Source organism: Engystomops pustulosus, chromosome 8, assembly GCF_040894005.1.
Source record: "Engystomops pustulosus chromosome 8, aEngPut4.maternal, whole genome shotgun sequence".
Classification (NCBI taxonomy): Eukaryota; Metazoa; Chordata; class Amphibia; order Anura; family Leptodactylidae; genus Engystomops; species Engystomops pustulosus.
Window position 1 is genome coordinate 95881845 of NC_092418.1, and position 19795 is coordinate 95901639.

The 19795-nt window shown below is 36.1% G+C and overlaps 1 protein-coding gene across 1 annotated transcript in view; it reads left to right on the forward strand.

Moving 5' to 3' along the window:
- Positions 1-1831: 1831 nt before the first annotated feature.
- Positions 1832-19795, forward strand: part of FIGN (fidgetin, microtubule severing factor) — a 110540-nt gene continuing 92576 nt past the window's right edge. The window contains exons 1-2 of the mRNA XM_072121858.1: positions 1832-2323; positions 2938-3113. Of these exons, the coding sequence (XP_071977959.1) occupies positions 3089-3113 (25 nt within the window). The 5' untranslated portion in view covers positions 1832-2323; positions 2938-3088. The remainder of the gene's footprint in view (positions 2324-2937; positions 3114-19795) is intronic.

Consider the following 19795-nt stretch of genomic DNA (forward strand, 5'->3'; position numbering starts at 1 on the left):
ACTGCAAGTTGAGGTTACAGAATGTTTGAGAATGGAATTTTTTTAGAATATTATTTTATAATAGAAAACAAGCAAAAAAATTCATTAAAAAAAAATTACAAAAATGTAATATGTTAAACTTAAAAATTTAAACAAATATTTGTAAGGTGACCTAAACATCAACATAAAAATTTACATGCACTGTTTAATAGAATTAAGGTATATAGTATATAGTTGATGTTTGCTACATCTTTGCTGTATATTTCCATAACTTCTAAAAAGAGAAAAAAAGAACAAACTTGGACTTTCCTTTTCAAAACAAATAGGTAAAATTTCTTAAGATGTATTGATTGCTGTTAGGCAGTGTTGTGCACTCTATGTAACAATGTGAACAATCATACTATAATATATATATATATATATGTCTCCGGAGATTTTTAGAATCAGTGTGGGAAAATAATTGCATCTACACCTTCATTTATGGGATTTTGGGGAGTTCAGCTAGTCAGATCTTTACCAATCTGATGATGATTTGCTGTCAGGTAATAGAACTATATAGAGGGCACTGTATATAAGTAAATTAGTGGAGTCTGTATACATGTTTATATGGACCCTAGTTCTGGAGCTGTATTTCTGTTTGGTATCCAGTTTTTATGCTACATTTATCGTATAAGCATTGTTCTTGTTCTGTGTTTTGGGTATGAGTTCATTCTGGTGCTGCACTTATTGTATAAGCATTGTTCTGGTTCTGTAATTCGAGTATAAGTTCATTATGGTGCTGCATTTATCTTATTAGCATTGTTCTGGTTCTGTATATCGGGTATGAGTTTGTTCTAGTGCTGCATTTCTCTTATATGCACTGTTCTGGTTCTGTATTTCAGGTATGAGTTTGTTCTAGTGCTGCATTTATCTTATACGCACTGTTCTAGTTCTGTATTTCGGGTATGAGTTCATTCTGGTGCTGCATTTATCGTATAAGCATTGTTCTGGTTCTGTACTTCAGGTATGAGTTGGTTCTGGTGCCGCATTTATCTTGTAAGCACCGTTCTGGTTAGGTATTTCGGGTATGAGTTTATCCTAGTGCTGCATTTATCTTATAAGCATTGTTCTGGTTCTGTGTTTCTGGTATGAGTTGGTTCTGGTGCTGCATTTATCTTATAAGCATTGTTCTGGTTCTGTGTTTCAGGTATGAGTTTGTTCTGGTGCTGCATTTCCCTATGGAGCTCAATTAAAGGGATACCCCTTTAATAAATGCTCCACGACTTTTTACTAGTCCTCCGCATCCAAACGTTTACACATTACACAGTCCCATGACTTCAGACCCATAAGGCTACTTTTGCATAGACAAAATTCCCATCATTGTAAGCAAATACACAATGTTACAAATCTAAAATAGAAACACAAGCACAAAATTCTAATTTATGGTGCATTCCTAAAAGCTGTCTTACCTTGAAAGTACTAAATACTGTATATACATCCAGCTACAAATCTGCTGCCTTTAATGACCAGGTGCCATAAAGAGTTTCTGCAGCAGCTGTGTTTTGCTAGCTCTGCAGTCCTGTGCTGTGTTAAGTTTAGTGAAATGTGCAGCATCCAGGGTCATTTATCCCACTCGACCTAGACAAAAGAGCAGCCAACCTGCCCCTGCTTCACACATGTACTGCAGTAAATCACTGGCAAGTACCCCATGCGAAGCCTCTGCTAGAAAAGCCCAGTGTGTGAGTGCACAGCCATCAATCACCCCCCCTACTGCATGGTGCAGGCTTGCTGCCTCCTGTATCCCTGCTGCTGAGCACAAGGAGAAAGCTTCATATCCCCCCTGTCCTTGCACAATGCAAAGCCTGAGCTGAATACATGGAGACTTGTTGTCTAAGCATTTGGTCAGTGAGCCTTGCACAGAGGAGGAAGTGCTAGCAGCCCATGCATACCTCAAGCTGGAGAGGGGCAGGGACAAGGGGAGTGACCACTGCACATCCATCAGAAGCCAGCCTGATGCTTCCACCAGTCCAACCCCCACATACAAGGAAAACAAGATTGCAACCCTGGTGGTGAGGGGTTTATGCTAGAAACACAAATTAAAACTTCAAGCTTTTTCTATATTTTTTTTTTTCTTCCTCCCCTTCTAAATCTGCATTGATTGTTTCCTTTGGAGACTGCAAAACATCATCCCTCTATTGCTCTGGCAGAGTGAAGTGTCCTCTGTTGCAGCATGTGCAGAACTCTCTGCTGCTGCTGATCCAAATCATGAACTGCTGCTTTCACTTGAAGAGATTTCCCCATTCATCAGCTAATACATCAGATCAATGCTCCAGTAACCCATCTGCTGCCAGTGTTACACATGCAGGTAAGTGCTGGCTCCTTGTAATCCTTGGTGTGGGGGCTGCAGCTGCAGTCAGTGTTGGGTTGTGTTGTTTTGGCTTTGCAGTTACATTGTATCTAATGAGTTTTGTAAATATTTACATGTATCAGGAAATGTCTCAGAACTCAGGTATCTCAGCCCCTGTGTCTGGATCTTCTGGCTCTTTCCTGTGTGCAGCACTGAGTCATTCATGGGCAGGAGGGGGGGCTATTTATATGAGATTGGCTATTTAATTGTAAATATGGCTTAAGGTGTTGGGTGTGGCAAGATTAGAGCACAACTAAAGTTCTTAAGTGGGTCAGAACTGGGTTCGCAAAGAAAGTTTAGCATTGCACCAGTGTGAATAGGAAATCAGGATTAGTAATAAGTAGGGGGGTTTAGGCAGCATGGTGGGCATATTGTTATCCGGAGAGGGTGGGGGGGGGGGAGTAGATGCTTAATTTAATAAAGTCATGTTATTCCTATTGGCTTGAATGAGAGTGAATGTTCAGACAGTTTTGTATCTCCTCTGCTTTATCTCTCACTTCTCCCTCTTCTTTTGTGATGTGAGATCCTCTTGTGTTGATGTTGTTTTTCCACCCTTAATTATATGCATGTAGGTTAAATGAATACCTGACGAAAGGGCCCACGTTTCAAGGCAGTGACATTTGATAGCTGAGAGGAAAAGTGGCTTTAATGAAAATCAACCTTTGGAATTCCGGCTTGTGAAAAAAAAAATCCCATTCCACATCTTGTGCTGGCACTAAAGACATGATCAGCAGCAGCAGTGTATATGGTATGTCAGTTTTGGAATTTACTTCACATGTGTGTAATATAATAATGACAGCTTAATAGCATTTGGGGGTGGGGGGAAGTTCAACTGTTTGCACTTCATGCATGCAAATACTTAGGGATTCCGGAAAAAACTTCTTTTAATTTTTATTTAAAATTTCAATAATAATCTTAAGACTCTACTATTGGCCATGAGGCCATCCTAATGGGCAACTTTTCATAGTTCCAGAGTCGAAACTTTGATGATCCGTCTGCATTATTTTTTTTTCTCAGTAATAAATACATTTTTTACATTTTTTTTTTCATCCTTTTATGTTTTTTTGCCCTCATTCCATCCATTATTTCATGAAAACTATTTCACTACAATTTGTAAAATCCCTATTTACAACTCCAAACTGCTGTTCGGATCGATTTGCCTAATGATCCGGTGGCAAAAGGTTATTTTATGTATGTTGCTTCTTTTTGATGTGGTTTTTTTTTTTTTACACTTTTTAATTGTTTGAACAAAACAGCTCCTGACATTTTTTTAACCTTTTCTCGCTTTTCTCATTCCTTATCCTTGCCTTACTATACTAAAGGTCAGTGGAGATGCAGTGGAAAGGATTTAAGGAGATTTTGGGGGTTTTGATATAAATATATATAAAAAAAATAACAAACTACTGTAGAAGGTTTCACGATAAATTCCTAGATGTCGAGAGATTATCGGAGAAGGTTATGTACAGGCCATATTAAGGCGATGTAGTACAAAGTACATTTTACAAAAATTTAGTTGCTTTATTTTAACAATGTTGAAACACACAGACCTATTGGATTACAGGTTTTTTTTTTTCTTTTTGCATTTGTGGTACTTGTTGACACGAAAAGATCAATAAGTAGACTGTTTATTTTGCATGAAGATAATCTGCACTGGGAAATGTTTTGTAGAGAGCAGAACCTTCTTTTTTTTTCCTTTCCCGGAGCTGTTGAAGCGAATTTGATTGCCAGATGGGAGATTTCCCTGTGTGATCTTAAAGCTGTAATATATATTCTGAGCAGATTGGACTTCTGTTGGTGATGAGAAGGATATTACATTTAGAAAATGTGAAATAAGCAATAGTACAGTGTATGTCGTGGGAAAGGGATGGGGGGGGGTCTAGGCATTATTTTGACCAATAATATTGAGTTATTGTAAATATACATTTTTCCAAAATTTTTGGAATAAGTTATATAATATAAAATAAAATTGTGGATTTTTCCTAAATAAAACCCCTAATTTATATATATATATATATATATATATATATATATATATATATATATATATGTGTGTAGTACAAATAATAATAAAATAACTTTATATAACCTAATTATATAACCTAATTGGTAGGTAAGACTTTCCCAGGGATAAACATGGTCTATTAAATGCTCTGCAGTTGTGGTATTTTGTTTTGGCCTGAAAAAAAAAAAAAAAATCTGGGAATTAGGGTCTGACTCACACTCTTGCCTTTCTCTGCTGTTGCAAATTAAAAGTGTGTTTTGGTCAGGAAATGAAAGCTACAGTGTGTCTTTTGAACAAGTCGTTTATCAAGAACAACATCTATCATGCTGCGACTTGTCACACTGATCCTCTAAAACTTGGCTTCTATGTGGACACTGCTTTGATGTTTTTTAATCCCCAAATTTATAAAACAAGTTGGGAAAACAAAAAAAAAAAATAAGGACTCACTCCGAGTTGTTTAAAGAAAAAAAAAAAAAACTTTAAAAAATAAATAAGGTCACATGGTCCTCATTCTACCGAGTCCAGTGAGGTTTTTTTTGTTTTGTATTTTTGTTACAATGTTATGTTTGGTGACAACTGTATTCCTACGCTGCAGCACATGGGGGGGAAGTCTATGTTGTGTATTTTCCGTCTTTGTTTACATTGGTGTCATGCATCTTGTTTGGTGATTTATGTCAGGATTTAGCTTAAGACGAGAGTCTGTGTGGGTGTTTTTTTTTTTAAATGTTTGCCCTTAAGGTAAATGACACTAAACCATAATCATTTCTTAAATGATTTCTATTTTCATGAAACAAAACTTGCCTCAAACACCTTTTCTTGGCTTGAGTATTTATATTGAGATATCAGTTCTTGCTGGAAAAGAGGTGATTTCGGGCTCGTTTATCAAATGGCAAGAAGGGAGATGATTAAAACCCGTATTTTGCACTGTTTGCCTCCTGTAAATACTACTTTACACCTTATCATTAGACTCCGGTTACTTTCAATGGGCTTGTAAGCCTAAATTATAATTTTGGGAATTTTTTCTTTATAGTAAATCGCTGCAGAATATGTTGGTGCTCTTTGTATATTTTATGTATAGATATATATTTATTTTAATTTGCATTTACAGTAGCTGCTAAGAACCCGTCTCGCATCATTTTGGCCTACCCATTTTGACCGCCCCTTATGAATAGTGATCCGGATTGGTTCTTCTTCTCCAAATATTTATAGTTTTATTGTTTTAAATAGTATTTGTAAATATTCTATGGTTTTATTCTACAATGTGGTTTTGTCACTCAATACTTTTCACAGTCGCTGTTTTTGGCTTTCCAAAAAACTTGAGTGGAAACCTAGTATTATTTGATGTATAGCATTTCAATAACAACCCCCTTCCCCCCCCCCCTACAGGCGCACACATTAAAATCTCTTAATTAGACATATAATTGTTCCTAATTGCTTAGAGGCAAGAGGAGTTTTGTTTCCCCATTGGCAACAATTCTCAGTCAGGAGGATGATATTTAGTGGGATTCTTTGTGTCCTTCAAAGCCAAGTGTTGTGTATTGTGTGTAATTTGGGGGCTAAAATCCCATCATGACTATAAGCATCCTACGACTTCTTGTTTAAATTAGTCTTTCTTTACTTAGGTGTCAGTAATTTTCTCCAGTCCAACCCCTGTTAACTGCGAGTCTCGTTTGTTCTCTTTTTAGTTTTGGGAGCTGAGAATTTTTCATTTTTTTCCCTCATTTTGGATCTGTTGTGACTGTTGAACTCATTTTGACCAGAGACCTTGCCAGAGACCTGCATGTGTTTGTATTTTAAATTTAGTGGAAGGAAAAATCTGGACTGTCACATTCAATTAGTGGCAAGTATTCATGCCCGAGCCGGAGCAAATGATTGATCTTGCCCGCATTCCTAATCAACAATTAATCGAACCAATCAACGCAGCTGTAGAATTTTTTTTAAAAAAATTACAAAAATAAATCTAGTCGCCGTTACGTGTCACTTCTAAATTTCCTAAATTGGTTGCTTTAGTTTGGCAGGGGTTAACAAGGAAAACTTTTTTCAGCACCTTCCTAGTGGGACCTATAGGAGGGTTGCCATTGGTAAAGTTTTTGAGTGGTAACACAAGGATTGATCTATACTTATTGTCATTGTATTGATCAGATCTTTGGATTATATGACAATATATAGATTTTTTTGGTGATGGTGGGGGGGGGGGATTAAAACGTGTCTCTTGCTGGAGAGGCATTAAAGTCCAGTGCGTTGTGATTAGCAGAGCTTTAATAATTGATACATCACTAGATTCTGCTCACTGATAGCGAAACACTAGAAAACGGATCCGCAGACTGGGAATTTTTATAGTCCATAGAATAATGAATCGTTATGTAGAGAAAATCATTTCCCACGAGGGGTTGGGGGGGGGAGGGGCGGTGAAGATTTTACAGAATACAGTAGCGCAATTCACTGCAAAATATGTAACATTGAGATTGAATGAGAAATTACAAGATGTTCTTTTTATGGAGCCTTTTATTAGACATAGATAAAAGAGGCGTCGCAGCAGCAATGCCCTTAGATAGACCTATATATATATATATATATATATATATATATATATATATATATATATGCATGTATGTGTGTACAGGATGCATTCTTAACCCTTCGCTCTGCCGCTTTACAGGCGGAGGACATGTGGGTGAGATGGATAGATTGTGTGACATCCCTCATGAACCTCTGCTGACTTGAGTGGAAACTCCACGTGTTTGCAAATTGCACGACAATGCAGTTTATCCACAGCTTAGAAGAAGCGTATAGATATCTATAGGGGGTGATCACTGCTCCAGAATATTTGTGGGGTAGAACCCATGTCCTGTGGTAGATATCATGTATCTATTTGTGATATGTGACTTGTGTGAAGCCATAAAGTATCTCTAGCACAGAGCAAAGAAAGCTAATATATCAGTATAGTAACACTTGTAGCATGTTTTATTAAGTATCTGTCTATGTAGCTATATATATATATATATATATATATATATATATATATATATATATATATAGTGTGTGTACTGTATATGAAAGGATCAGACATACACTGCTGTTTATATCTTGTGCCTTTTACTGATACATTTTGGTTATTTTTATTGCAACAGAAAGTCCCCTTACTTATACATATGTACAGTCCTATAGAGTGAGTGGATCAATTTTGCACTTTTATAAAGACACATATAGGCGGAAGATTGGAGCTTGTCATTTGCTTCAAGTTATTATAATATTATAATCCTGTTGCATGATCCTATCACTTATGGCTAAATCAGTACTGCTGTATCTTTATGTTCATGTTATCTATCTATCTATCTCCTATCTATCTATCTATCTATCTATCTATCTATCTATCTATCATTTATCTCCATAGTTATGCCATATATCTCATATTCATCATATATCTTTCTATATATTCTTATATTAGCTACATATCTCATATTCTATCTATTTAGCTAATATCAGTATCTACTTATTCAATATGACTTACGGTAAATACATTTTGTATCTTTCTAGATATACTTATATTATCTACATCTATCTATCTATCTATCTATCTCATATCTATCTATCTATCTATCTATCTATCTCATATCTATCTATCTATCTATCTATCTATCTATCTATCTATCTATCTATCTATCTATCTATCATTAGCCTCTCCTTATGCCATATATCTCATATCTATCTCAAACCTTTCTATATATTCTTAAATTATCTACATATCTTATACTTTATCCATATAATGTTGGTCTTACCTTATGCTATATATCTCATATACATCTTAAATCTTAATGTACATTCTTATATTATCACCATATATCATAATCTATCTACCTATCTCTCTATCTCATATCTATCTATTTCATATCAGTCTCTACTTATGTGATATTCCTCACATCCATCCATTATCTACATATATCATAAGCTATCTATCTATCTATCTATCTATCTATCTATCTATCTATCTATCTATTATCTATCTTTCATCTATCTATCTATCTATCTATCTATCTATCTATCTATCTATCTATCTATCTATCTATCACTATCTCATATCTATCTATCTATCTATCTATCTATCTATCTATCTATCTATCTATCTATCTATCACTATCTCATATCTATCTATCTATCTATCTATCTATCTATCTATCTATCTATCTATCTATCTATCTATCACTATCTCATATCTATCTATCTATCTATCTATCTATCTATCTATCTATCTATCTATCTATCTATCTATCTATCTATCTATCTATCTATCACTATCTCATATCTATCTATCCATCTCATATCTATCTATCTATCTATCTATCTATCTATCTATCTATCTATCTATCTATCTATCTATCTATCTATCTATCTATTTCATATCAGTCTCTACTTATGTTATATTCCTCAGATCCATCTATTATCTACATGCTATATCAGTGGTCATTTATTATGCCATTTATCTCGTATAGATCTTATATTTTTCTAGATATTTGTATATTATCTACATATGTCATACTCTATCTCATATCTATCTATCTATCTGTCTATCTATCTATCTGTCTATCTATCTATCTATCTATCTATCTATCTATCTATCTATCTATCTGTCTATGCAATCTTGGTCTCTCCTTATGACATATATCTCATATACATCTTCTATCTTTGGAGATATTCTTCTATTCTCCTCTGTGTCTGTATCTATCTATGTATCTGCTGCCCCCCTCTATCTCTCTATTACACATTGTGGCACTTGCTGTCCTGTCCCTTTAAGTCTCTTTGCCTCCAGGTGTAATCTTGCTTGCAGTTGTAGTCCATGGCGCTATAGATTGTGTCAGGCCCGAGGATTTTTTCCCCTTCTATATGAAATGCTTGTCTTAATAAAGCATGAGTCTAATTTCCTGCAATTAGGAAACGCTAATACGAAAATGTGTTGTAATTACTTCAGTATGAACATTGCTGCCTGTTGCCAGGATCTCTGCATTCACGTCCCCCGCAGCAGCAGCAGCCGCAGCAGCTCTGGATATTAACTTCGTTCTCAGCGAGACACAAACTGCTGTTAATTCTTTGTTTTTGTTTTGCCGGAACAAAGGGGGATTTTTTTTTTTTACACTGCTCCTCTCTATGAAAGAATCATTCTAAAGCTTGGGATTTGTCACATAATGGGACTTGGATGGGTGAAATCTTCCATGCCAGCATGTTTACTCCAATCCTTGGGTTTAACCCCTTCACCACCGCCCCTTAGTCTCCTATCCTTACACTAGATTGTGAAAGAAGACCATGTCCATCTAATTAGATGCATTTTTTTTTATATTACAGCCATACAGATTCAGTAGAGCTAAGTTTGTCATATGGTTTAACATGTTGTACTGACGTTAATACTCTATGTATTTTTAAAGCGCATATCAAGACACGTGTATGTGTCGAAAGGCTCCATAGGGGCTGAAATGTCGCAGCTTTGATGGAATAAAGGGTCCACTTTTCTTCTTCCTTGCCTGTGGGAGTGCTGCGTATTTGTGTGTATATATATATATATATATATATATATATATATACCTACAGACTCAATCAATTAATCAATTTACATAAAACTGCCTAAATCATAGACAAGCAGTTCAGCTCTGCTACATCTGTGTCTCCCCTAAGAGGTCAGAGGTGATATACAAATTATGGAGACAATTTGTTTTTGGACAATATTGTGGACCATGTGTTAGCCCTTGGCAACTATAAGGTTAACAAGTAAACTGTAAGGGTTTCCCCCTACCTCAGTGATCAGAGTTGGCAATGGAGCTTATAGATTATATATGGTAAAAGGTAGTGCAATTTGCACAAATTTTACATAGGACTGCAAAGTGTTATTGCGGTACTATTCCATACAATGATCAGATCGGCACTGCTACATCACTAGGGCTCTAATAGGAGATATAAGAAGTGAGCGCTTTGCCGATACGGCAATATTTTGCCGACGGTTGGCCCTTCCCTCGCTGGCACCTGACAGGTTAACAAGCTGTTTAAAATAGAAAAGGGCATCTCCTCTCCTCATCCAGTTCACAGACTGCAATGAGAACTGGGTCTGTAAATATTTCATAAGGAAAATAGTTTCGCCCGGTACCTGTTTGTAGGAAAGAGGTTAAATTATGTCACTTGCCGAGGATCTTAAATGACTTCACTTAACCCCGTCCAGGCAAGAAGCAGATGATTTCCCTAATAAAATATTCACACTCTCCCATGTAGTGTATGACCACGGTGTAACATGGAATTATCACCACGCTGAGAATCATCTGGTGTCTCCCTAATGAAAAAAAAATTATATGTATAAAAAACAAAAAAATGTATATATAGATAGATAGATATATGTATATCTATCTTATTTGTCTAAATTTAAACATCTTCCATCAATCTGGGTCGAATAATAGAAACACATAAACACACACACACACATTTATATATATATGGCCCATACAGTACAGTTAATACCAATGATAAGCATCAGTTTATTATTACTTTTCTTTCTAGATTTCTTTATCTATATTTTGTTTATTATTATTATTTCTGTGCCGCTTTACCAGTCTCTGGGTGCTCGGCCTTGATTCTGGGGTCTTCATAGATTATCTTTAGTCTGAGTATTCATCAGGTGCCACATAATTCGTATAATAGAGCGATTTCATCATAAACAAAAATCCCCCTCACCCTTAAAACCTGATGGGTAAACAGAGACTAGGCGAAAAATAATGATCGTATTTGCCTCTTATTCGTATATAAGACTGGCGTGTCTATGGCGTGAGTTATACGCTTACATACAAAACGGCCTCACTGCCACTTGTTACATCTAAAGTTTGGGAGAAAGGTTTCTATTTTATTTATTTATTGTATTACATATACATATACATATTCATATTCTATTTATTTTAATTTAAAATGATCTTTTACATTATTTTTATATTTTGACTTTTTTTTACAGAATTATTTAACTATGGGTCTATGTGTATTTTATTTCTACATATTTTTTATACATGATGTGTGTGTGTATATGTATATATACAGGCAGTCCCCGGGTTACGTACAAGATAGGTTCTGTAGGTTTGTTCTTAAGTTGAGTTTGTATGCAAGTCGGAACTGTATACTTTATAATTGTATCCCCAGCCAGATTCTTTTTGGTCTCTGTGACAATTGGATTTTAAAAATGTTGGATCGTCATAAGAACCAGGATTAACAATAAAGATTAATTACAGACACCTGTGATAACTGTTATAGCTGTTTATTGTAGCCTGGGGCTAAAGTACAATAAATTACCAATATCCAGAGGTCTGTTTCTAACTAGGGGTCGTCTGTAAGTCAGGTGTTCTTAAGTAGGGGACCGCCTGTGTATATATATATATATATATATTTTTTTTTAAATGTTACTTTTTAAATAACTTTACATCGTTGTCCATCGTTGACTATACTGTAGATCATGACTCTATGATCGAGTCTTAGTATAAATTATGCAGTTTGCGCTGACAGTTTGTTTTTCAAGTAAACCTGAGTATTAAACCTTGGTGAAAATACTCATTTCTGTAACTTGATAATATATAATTTCTTCTTTCACCATGATGGCCGCTGTGTACAATGTGTTGTCTTCTTTCATGTATTGGCCACGTATCGATGGCCAGTATTATTGGCACATGCACCATTCCGTTTAGGTCACTCAAGTCCTAGTGTAATAAAATCCTTTTTCTTTTTTTTTCCTCATCTTTTTTTAAATTTCATTAATATTTTCTGGCTTCTGGAACCTTGGTTAGTGCTACTAATATTTAGTTCTTTTATAGACTTTCTAAGAATATCCCATTAGGAAATAGTTTAACATTAACCTTCCGATACACTTGACCCACCACTAATACTAACCCTACATATATGCCATAACATAGTGACATAGTGTCGTATTCATCGTCATGATTACCACCTTTTGATAGTGGTAGCATGGGCTGAATTAGCCGTTCAATGTTTGTGGCGCTGTCATCTGACAGCTCCTTTGTTACTGTAGTATGTTGGTTGACCATCTTCAGGTTACACATCATGATACCTGCACTTGAATTTATATACATTTTCTTATGGATTACATCAGCGGCATTGACAAGTTTAGCATAGTCTTTGCTAACAACAGTGTGATGCCTATCCGGTGGCTATACACTTTCTACACAAAGTATTGGACCAATAACTAAAGATACTCCAACAATGAATGAATTATGTTGTGCCTAATATCTAAGATGGGATATATAATGAATCTGAAAGTATATATATAAGTGTTGACATGTGTAGATCTAGAAAAGTTTGCTACATCATTTGGCCCATCACAATCTTTTACTCTTAGATGTCTACAAATAGAGTCTTCTCGACCAACAGTAGGATGGTTAACCCTTCCCAAGGTTGTGGTGCCACTCAAACCTTACTGCATATTTCTTATTTAGTTACCAGAGATGCCCCCAAATAGTTAAATGACAAACCCAACTCTGCTACATCTCAATTTTAAATCCCTTCAGGCATTTCCTTTATCATTCTGAACTGTTTAGGGTTATCTAAAGAAGCTATAATTCTTCCCCCACCAAGAAACAATACCCGACTTGTTTGGTTTGACTGGCACCACAGCCTTGGTACCAAGAGGGTTAAGCATCCCGCTGTTGGTCGAGAAGACTCTATTTGTAGACTTCACCAGGGAGATTTGCCATTTCCAGAGACTTAACAGGCTATTGGTATCACAATGTGATGCCTGAGATACATTGAAATCAAGCAGCTGTTTCAAGTTGCAACCGAAATCTGCAGTGGAAAGTCCAACACGAATATATCTGAATGCTCTTGTAGGCTCACCATTTATTTTCAAAAGCTATTTTTGACATCACTCAAGGATGGCTCGCCTATGAAAAGTCAAATCAAAAGCGCTCAAAGAACTGAAAAAAAAAAAAGAGAGAGAGAGAGAAAACGTAACTAGATTCTTTTATTCCTTCGGAAACCCAGATGCTTACAAGATTGTTTCAGTGAACAGAAAGAATTGAGCCTATATTTAATCTTCTGTTGCTGTGTGTAGGAATGTTGGAGAAAGCCTTCATAACACAATGTTTGTACCATGTCTCTCATGGTGATTTCATTGAATGTTTTTTTTTTATTATTATTGTACACATTCGCTTTTTTTCTCCTTGATGAATCGAAGTGAATAAAGAATAGCTGCATAGTTGTCAATGGCCTCTTTCTAGTTCTGTATCTACTGTATGTTTTGAACTTCAGATTTGTCAATGGTTTTGAAGGTTGAGATTTTGGCCAATCCATTTTAACCAATTGTATTAGGAGGAACATTTGATTGCTACTTCGTGGAGAACTTTGCGAATCTGGGGCGTGATTAAGAGGAATATTGTGATATTGTATGTTGAATTGTTTTTACATTTCTGTAGTCAATGGTCGTTTGGTTAATATCACTTTTTAGTAATTTTGTCACCTGAAGGTTCTTAGAAACTTACAACCAAGCTGATACTATCACTTATCATGTGCCAAAATCAATTAAGTTGGTCACACTTTAAGGGTTCTTTCACTGACCAGTGCTAGTCAATGATATTGTCGATAAGTTAAGTAGCAGCCATCAAAATGCCATTTTATTTTGTTTGTACAGTGTTGTCCTTCCCCTAGTACGGTTAACAAACATTAATAATGTTATTAGCACTTGGGTTTTGTGTTTGGGCTTTAATCTTAATTTCTCTATAAAAGATCCTGATTTGGTTATGGGACATTTTTTCACCGGGCAATAATGGAGAACGGACTTCTCCATGTACAGTCATTCTGGTGATCATCACCCTGTGCAGCAGGCATTTAATCTATAAGGTCTGTTGACAGTCTACTTTCAGTGATAGGCTCCTGATTGTCTTCAAAGCCAGGAGATCATTGACTTTAAGGCTTGTGACTGTTTGGAAAAGTTGTAACGCAAAACCCTCTTTCGAGATTTAAATTGAAACCCTCATTAGAAGATGTTTATCTATTGTTCATCTGAAGATTCATCTTCATACAATCTTGTTTGTTCCACGGCTCAAATTATGGGTGGAGAAAATGTTCCTTTAAATATTTCTGATAAAACAATGTGAACAAGGTAGAGGTGGAGGACGCCGATGAGTCCGAATTCAATTGACATTCCATGCACTAGATAACGACAGTCCATGTGAAGAGACGTGGAGAGTCAAAAAGTATTACTCTGAGTTTTGAGTCAAGGAAAGAATGTTAAGTCCAGGGGGGGGGGGGGAGTATGTTATTTTTTTTCACTGCTTTTTTTGTACTAATTGATCAAAAAGTGTTGATTCTTAAGGCTTCTCTTTTTAAATACCTTCTCGCATACGGCTAAAACGATCAACAGGTGGTTTAAATGCCACAAGGCAAGTTGAGAGGAGTTCTTTTTCTCTTGTGGAATCATCTTTCGCTACAATGAGGCAATTAACAGCAAAATGTCTCGGTGGGGAAATTCCAGCTTGAGGCTACGTTGTTGATAGGAAGATTTTGGCTTCTTGAGAATTTCTTAAGCATAATTCCCACTATTGTCTTTATTTCTCTCATACCATTTTTCCATTAAATCTGTGTGGGTATTAAAGTGAATATCAAAAGATGTGTATAAGACTATTTAAAATTAAAAAATGGGAATACTAGTGTTAATTGACTTAGACTCTCCGAAATGATCGAAAGTTTTGGAATGAACATCCATTACGTTCGAGTAAATAATCCCATTCTTGTTTCATTCGTGTTTTCGTCCTGTAATTTAGAATGTTTATTATCTCCATGACAACTGATATGCTTTGAAGTATTTGTACAATCCAAATCTTATCTCTGGTGATAACACTGCTTGTAATCTGGTGCATGGGCAGACATTGGTCATCAAAGAAGGATCCTGTGAGTTTTGTTTGACTAAATGTTGGCGGTGTCATTTGTTTTAAGACATTAAGTAGAAAGAACAATAATTAGCAGTTCGCATTTTGAATGGAGTGAAGATGCCTGTGTGTTTAGGGGACAGCTCGGGACATGCTATGTGACACTTGCTACTGGAGCCCTCTTGACACTGAGATGTATGTGGCTTTTGGAGACACCTGACAGTAGAAGACAGATGGTTTGCTGGGCATCCTTGATAGGATATGAATATAAATAAGTCTCTTTAGAGATTATAATCGGGGTTGATTGTAGAGCTGATATGGCCCATTACCCAAACACTCATAAGACCCTTGTGAAAATGGTGATGTGTTGATCACTATGACAGTAGTTTATACTGTATTTGTAGCATTTGTTTCTTATGCTGGCATGGAATGCAGATTTTTTGCATAGATGATAGATGCAGGTTGAAGATCACTAGGAAAAAAAACTTCAAAGTAATAATTGTCTAGGTTATGTTATATTTTGACTTGATCATTTTAGTTATTTTTGTGCATTCACATCAGTCTTTCAACTAGTTGAAGTATCTCAGATTTCATATCAAGGATATAGGTTTTACTTGTAAATTTAGGGCAAATATCAACTTGCTGTTAAACTCTTGCATGTGTTATGATCTTGGATATGGAGTTTCTGGCAAAGAGGCTGCCCCTTTATGGCAATATGAAAGGGATGTGAAGTTTCCAAATAGAAATGAAATGATAACTAAAACCGCCTTGGTGGCTAAATTAATACATACTTGCCTCTCTGAACCCCTACCTCCCAGAACCTGGTGCTACATGCTACCCAAAGTTCTTCACTTCCTGACCAGTGATTACTTCCCAGCATAAGGGAATTTCATTGCGGCAGTTACTAATTGTAGTGGGTTATCGAAAGCTAGTGATTGACGACAGTGGTGACATTTGACTATGTCAGGACATTTTGTACATTTTATACAGCCACTAATTTATGTGAGTGAAAAACTGCTTTAATAGTTGTGACATATAAAAGTTTTTCCAGGTTGAACCTATTTACATCAGTGGGAGTTACGAGACAATATATTGAGGAATGAGTGAAAATGTTCCTCTGTTATTTCTTCATATTTGTGAATAAATTGATAATTGGTGATGCCCAAGTCTCATACATTTCTAAACAGGGAAATGGAAGTGTAGAAATTGTTCTAGAATTGTTACTTCATGGGGAATGCATTTCACCTTTACACTATCAGCTTATTCTTAAAGAGATATTCCAGGCATTAACATATGTTACTTCTTCCTAAAATAAGTAATGTTTCCTGCGAGGGGTCTGTCCACTTGGACCTTCACCCATAATTAGAACACAGTAGGAGTTCTCAAGGGTAAAGTTTGAGGAAGCTAGCTGCTGCTCCATTCTGTACACCTCAATAAGAAGAATATCAACAGCTAAGTTCTGCGGATCCTTTAAATAACCCAAATCCAAATTGGACAATAAGCTTAAGTATTCTGTTTGTTAGATTCTTTAAACCACGGTTTTGACACAATATTTTTGTATTTTTGTGGAAAATGTCCTATAAAGAGCTGCGGAAAATGATGGTACTATATAAATAAAGCTTTATTATTATTATAATATACAAAACACTTTTTTTGGGTACTGTACACAATTTGAATTATTTTGGCCTTCAGAAAGTTGTGGCTCTACACAGGATAAACTGTGACTTTTCAGGTGGCTTTATGGTGTAGACATCCAAATGCTTCATTCTTATGAATACTTCTTTGTACACTTTACTTCTTTGATGGTTTATTGTTGTGGTAAAACTATGTAAAAAGATTTTCGGAGGGGAAAAAAAAACATTGATGTTTTCAGTCTATCAACGGACGTCTAGTGAGGCTTTGGTCAGTAGATACCAAACTTGGCTTTACAGACTTGTTAGTTGAGGTCCCACAGTCAGACCTCCACCGATCACACATTGATGTCTTGTCCCTACAATATGATGGCTATACAGTAATCTAAAATTATCTTAAAAAAATGTAATCTAACTCATCCCAAGCATATTAAGTATCTGACTAGAAGAACTGTAAGACAAAGATGTCAATCAATGGTAGATCTTTGGCGTAAGAAGTATTTTGGATTATTGTATATAATGTGAGAAATCTATTGTCCTTTGTTGGTGGTGTAGTCAACCATACAGTGGTCACCGGGGCTTTACATTGTACTCTTTCCAATTACACCAGGCTTTTTAGCATCACTTCTCTTTGTATAGTTAATATGGTTCATTAATGATTAAATGGCCTGCAAGTGATTTCAGGAAGTAAAGCAGCAGGAAATCACTTTGTTTAATATATATAATGCAGTCACATCTTTTTCTGCATGCTTGTAGAAAAATTCCACATTAGTTATGCTTATAAGTATTATTTATTGAATTTGGGAGTCCACTTATTACTTTTATAAGCACTCGGTAGAGTACAGAAAATTTAGCAAATGTGGCTAAAACTACAGACCAAATAAATATTGTAGAGTGAATTTTTCCTGGCGTTGTTCACTGGCTCGGTTGCAAGTGTGAAATATACACCTTTCTTGTAGGTTTAGGTTCCTTTTATTTCTAATGAAAGTGCTCTTTTAGATGTTACATAAAGTATACATTTTATATATGGTATGTATTCAAGCCTTCAAGGGTATGTATCTCGAAGGACTTCAACCTTCTACGGCTTGTGGACATAATATGAATGGATCGCTTTCAGGCTGTCCTTGTATCATATGAAGGGACAATTAGCCATATAATACTTGAGTATTTTTTTCATTTGGTTGAAATTTCTCTTGGCAAACTATTGACTGGGGTAATCTTTTATAAGACAACCACTTAAATGTATTATGGCCTAAACCGTATTCCAGATAGGCCACCGTTGTATGACCGGTGGGTGCTCTGACTCCAAGAATTCATTTATTATCCAATCATAGTAAGAGATGTACTTGTACCCCTGACTGAGTTAGGCTAAGGTCCCGTTTGAGCTTGCAATGGTAGCCATTTTGAAGTACAGTATAAACCATAAATGGGAACTTCTGGCAAATCTCTTTGATCTACAGCAGTAAAATCATTGTACAAGTTTTTGATCTCCCTGACTTTGTGCTCAATCAATACCCCTTACAAATTTATGAAAAAAATGGAACCGGCACAACACGAAAGGATATCCACAGGTCTTCTTTGTCAAAAACACATATCCTTTATTATATGAAAAGCATCTTAAAACACGAGGAAACAATCTGGTTACAAATTTAGTTATACATTTACATAGTCCATATTTGAAAAAGGCACTGAAGAGTTAAGTAATATTTAGACCTGGATAGCACATACTGAAGTGTTCTACGGTGGGATGGCACAGGGGCAGAACCCGAAATTGTCTGTACTTTCAACCTGCTACATCTTAATGGGATTGGAAAGAGATTAAAACTAACTTATTTCTTCCAAAAATAGAACCAGTTTTGACTACCTAGTCAAAACTGGTTCTATTTTTGGAAGAAATAAGTTAGTTTTAATCTTATATTTATGGTATGGAAACGCAACTCCTTGAACTGAAAGGGATTGTACTGCAGTACCAGACACAGTCTCTGGAAAATGATGGTGCTGTTTGTTTCACCTTGTAATCAATTTTAAAGCGTTATTCTAGTACCTTAGGTAATCAATGTCAGATTGTCAGGGATTGATACTTGCCCACCCCCCATCCAGTCAGCAGTTTAAAGAGGCTGCAACGTTCAGATAAGTGCTGCAGTCTCTTTATCACAAGAGGGTATTGGACCCATAATTTATAACCTATCAAAGGGCTCATTCAGGCGGGCATTTTTTACATCAGCATGCTCTCCGTTTTGTTTGCAGATGGCATTCTGACGCATTGATTTCTATGGGTCTGTTCACATGTCCGTTTTTTTTTCACTGATGTGTAGACTGTTAGAAAAAAAAATTGCAGCATGCACTATTTTTTCTCAGATGCAGACTATTGACCTCCATTAAAGTCAATGGATCCATGGAAAAATCGGACGGCACATGGATGACATTTGTATGCAGTCTCGTTTTGTCTCACATGTTGCTAAACAATCAGCTGGGCGGGGCAGAAAATACATTAAAACACATTTTTTTCTGGCAGATGTAAAAAAAAATTTAATGACAAACTGAGATGAAAAAGACGGATGCGGATACTATATGGACTGAACATGGATATCACATCACATGTCAACATTTTTTTGCGGACACGCAACGGACACATCTGTCTGAATAAGGCTGAATTCATACAAACGTATAGGAGATGTATATGTGGCCGCAAATATTTGGCCGTATATACGCTCCCCATAGTCGTCTATGGCGCCAAGGCTCGGTATGATGAGAACAACGTGTGCTCACCGTACTTTGCCGTGGTCCGCAAAAAAGATAGAACATGCTCTATCTTTGGCCGTGCAGCTCTATTTTCTATGGAGAGGGGATGGGTGAGCAGCGCTCATCCCTCCTTGTCTCCAGCGTGCCCAGCGTGTGCCCGTCT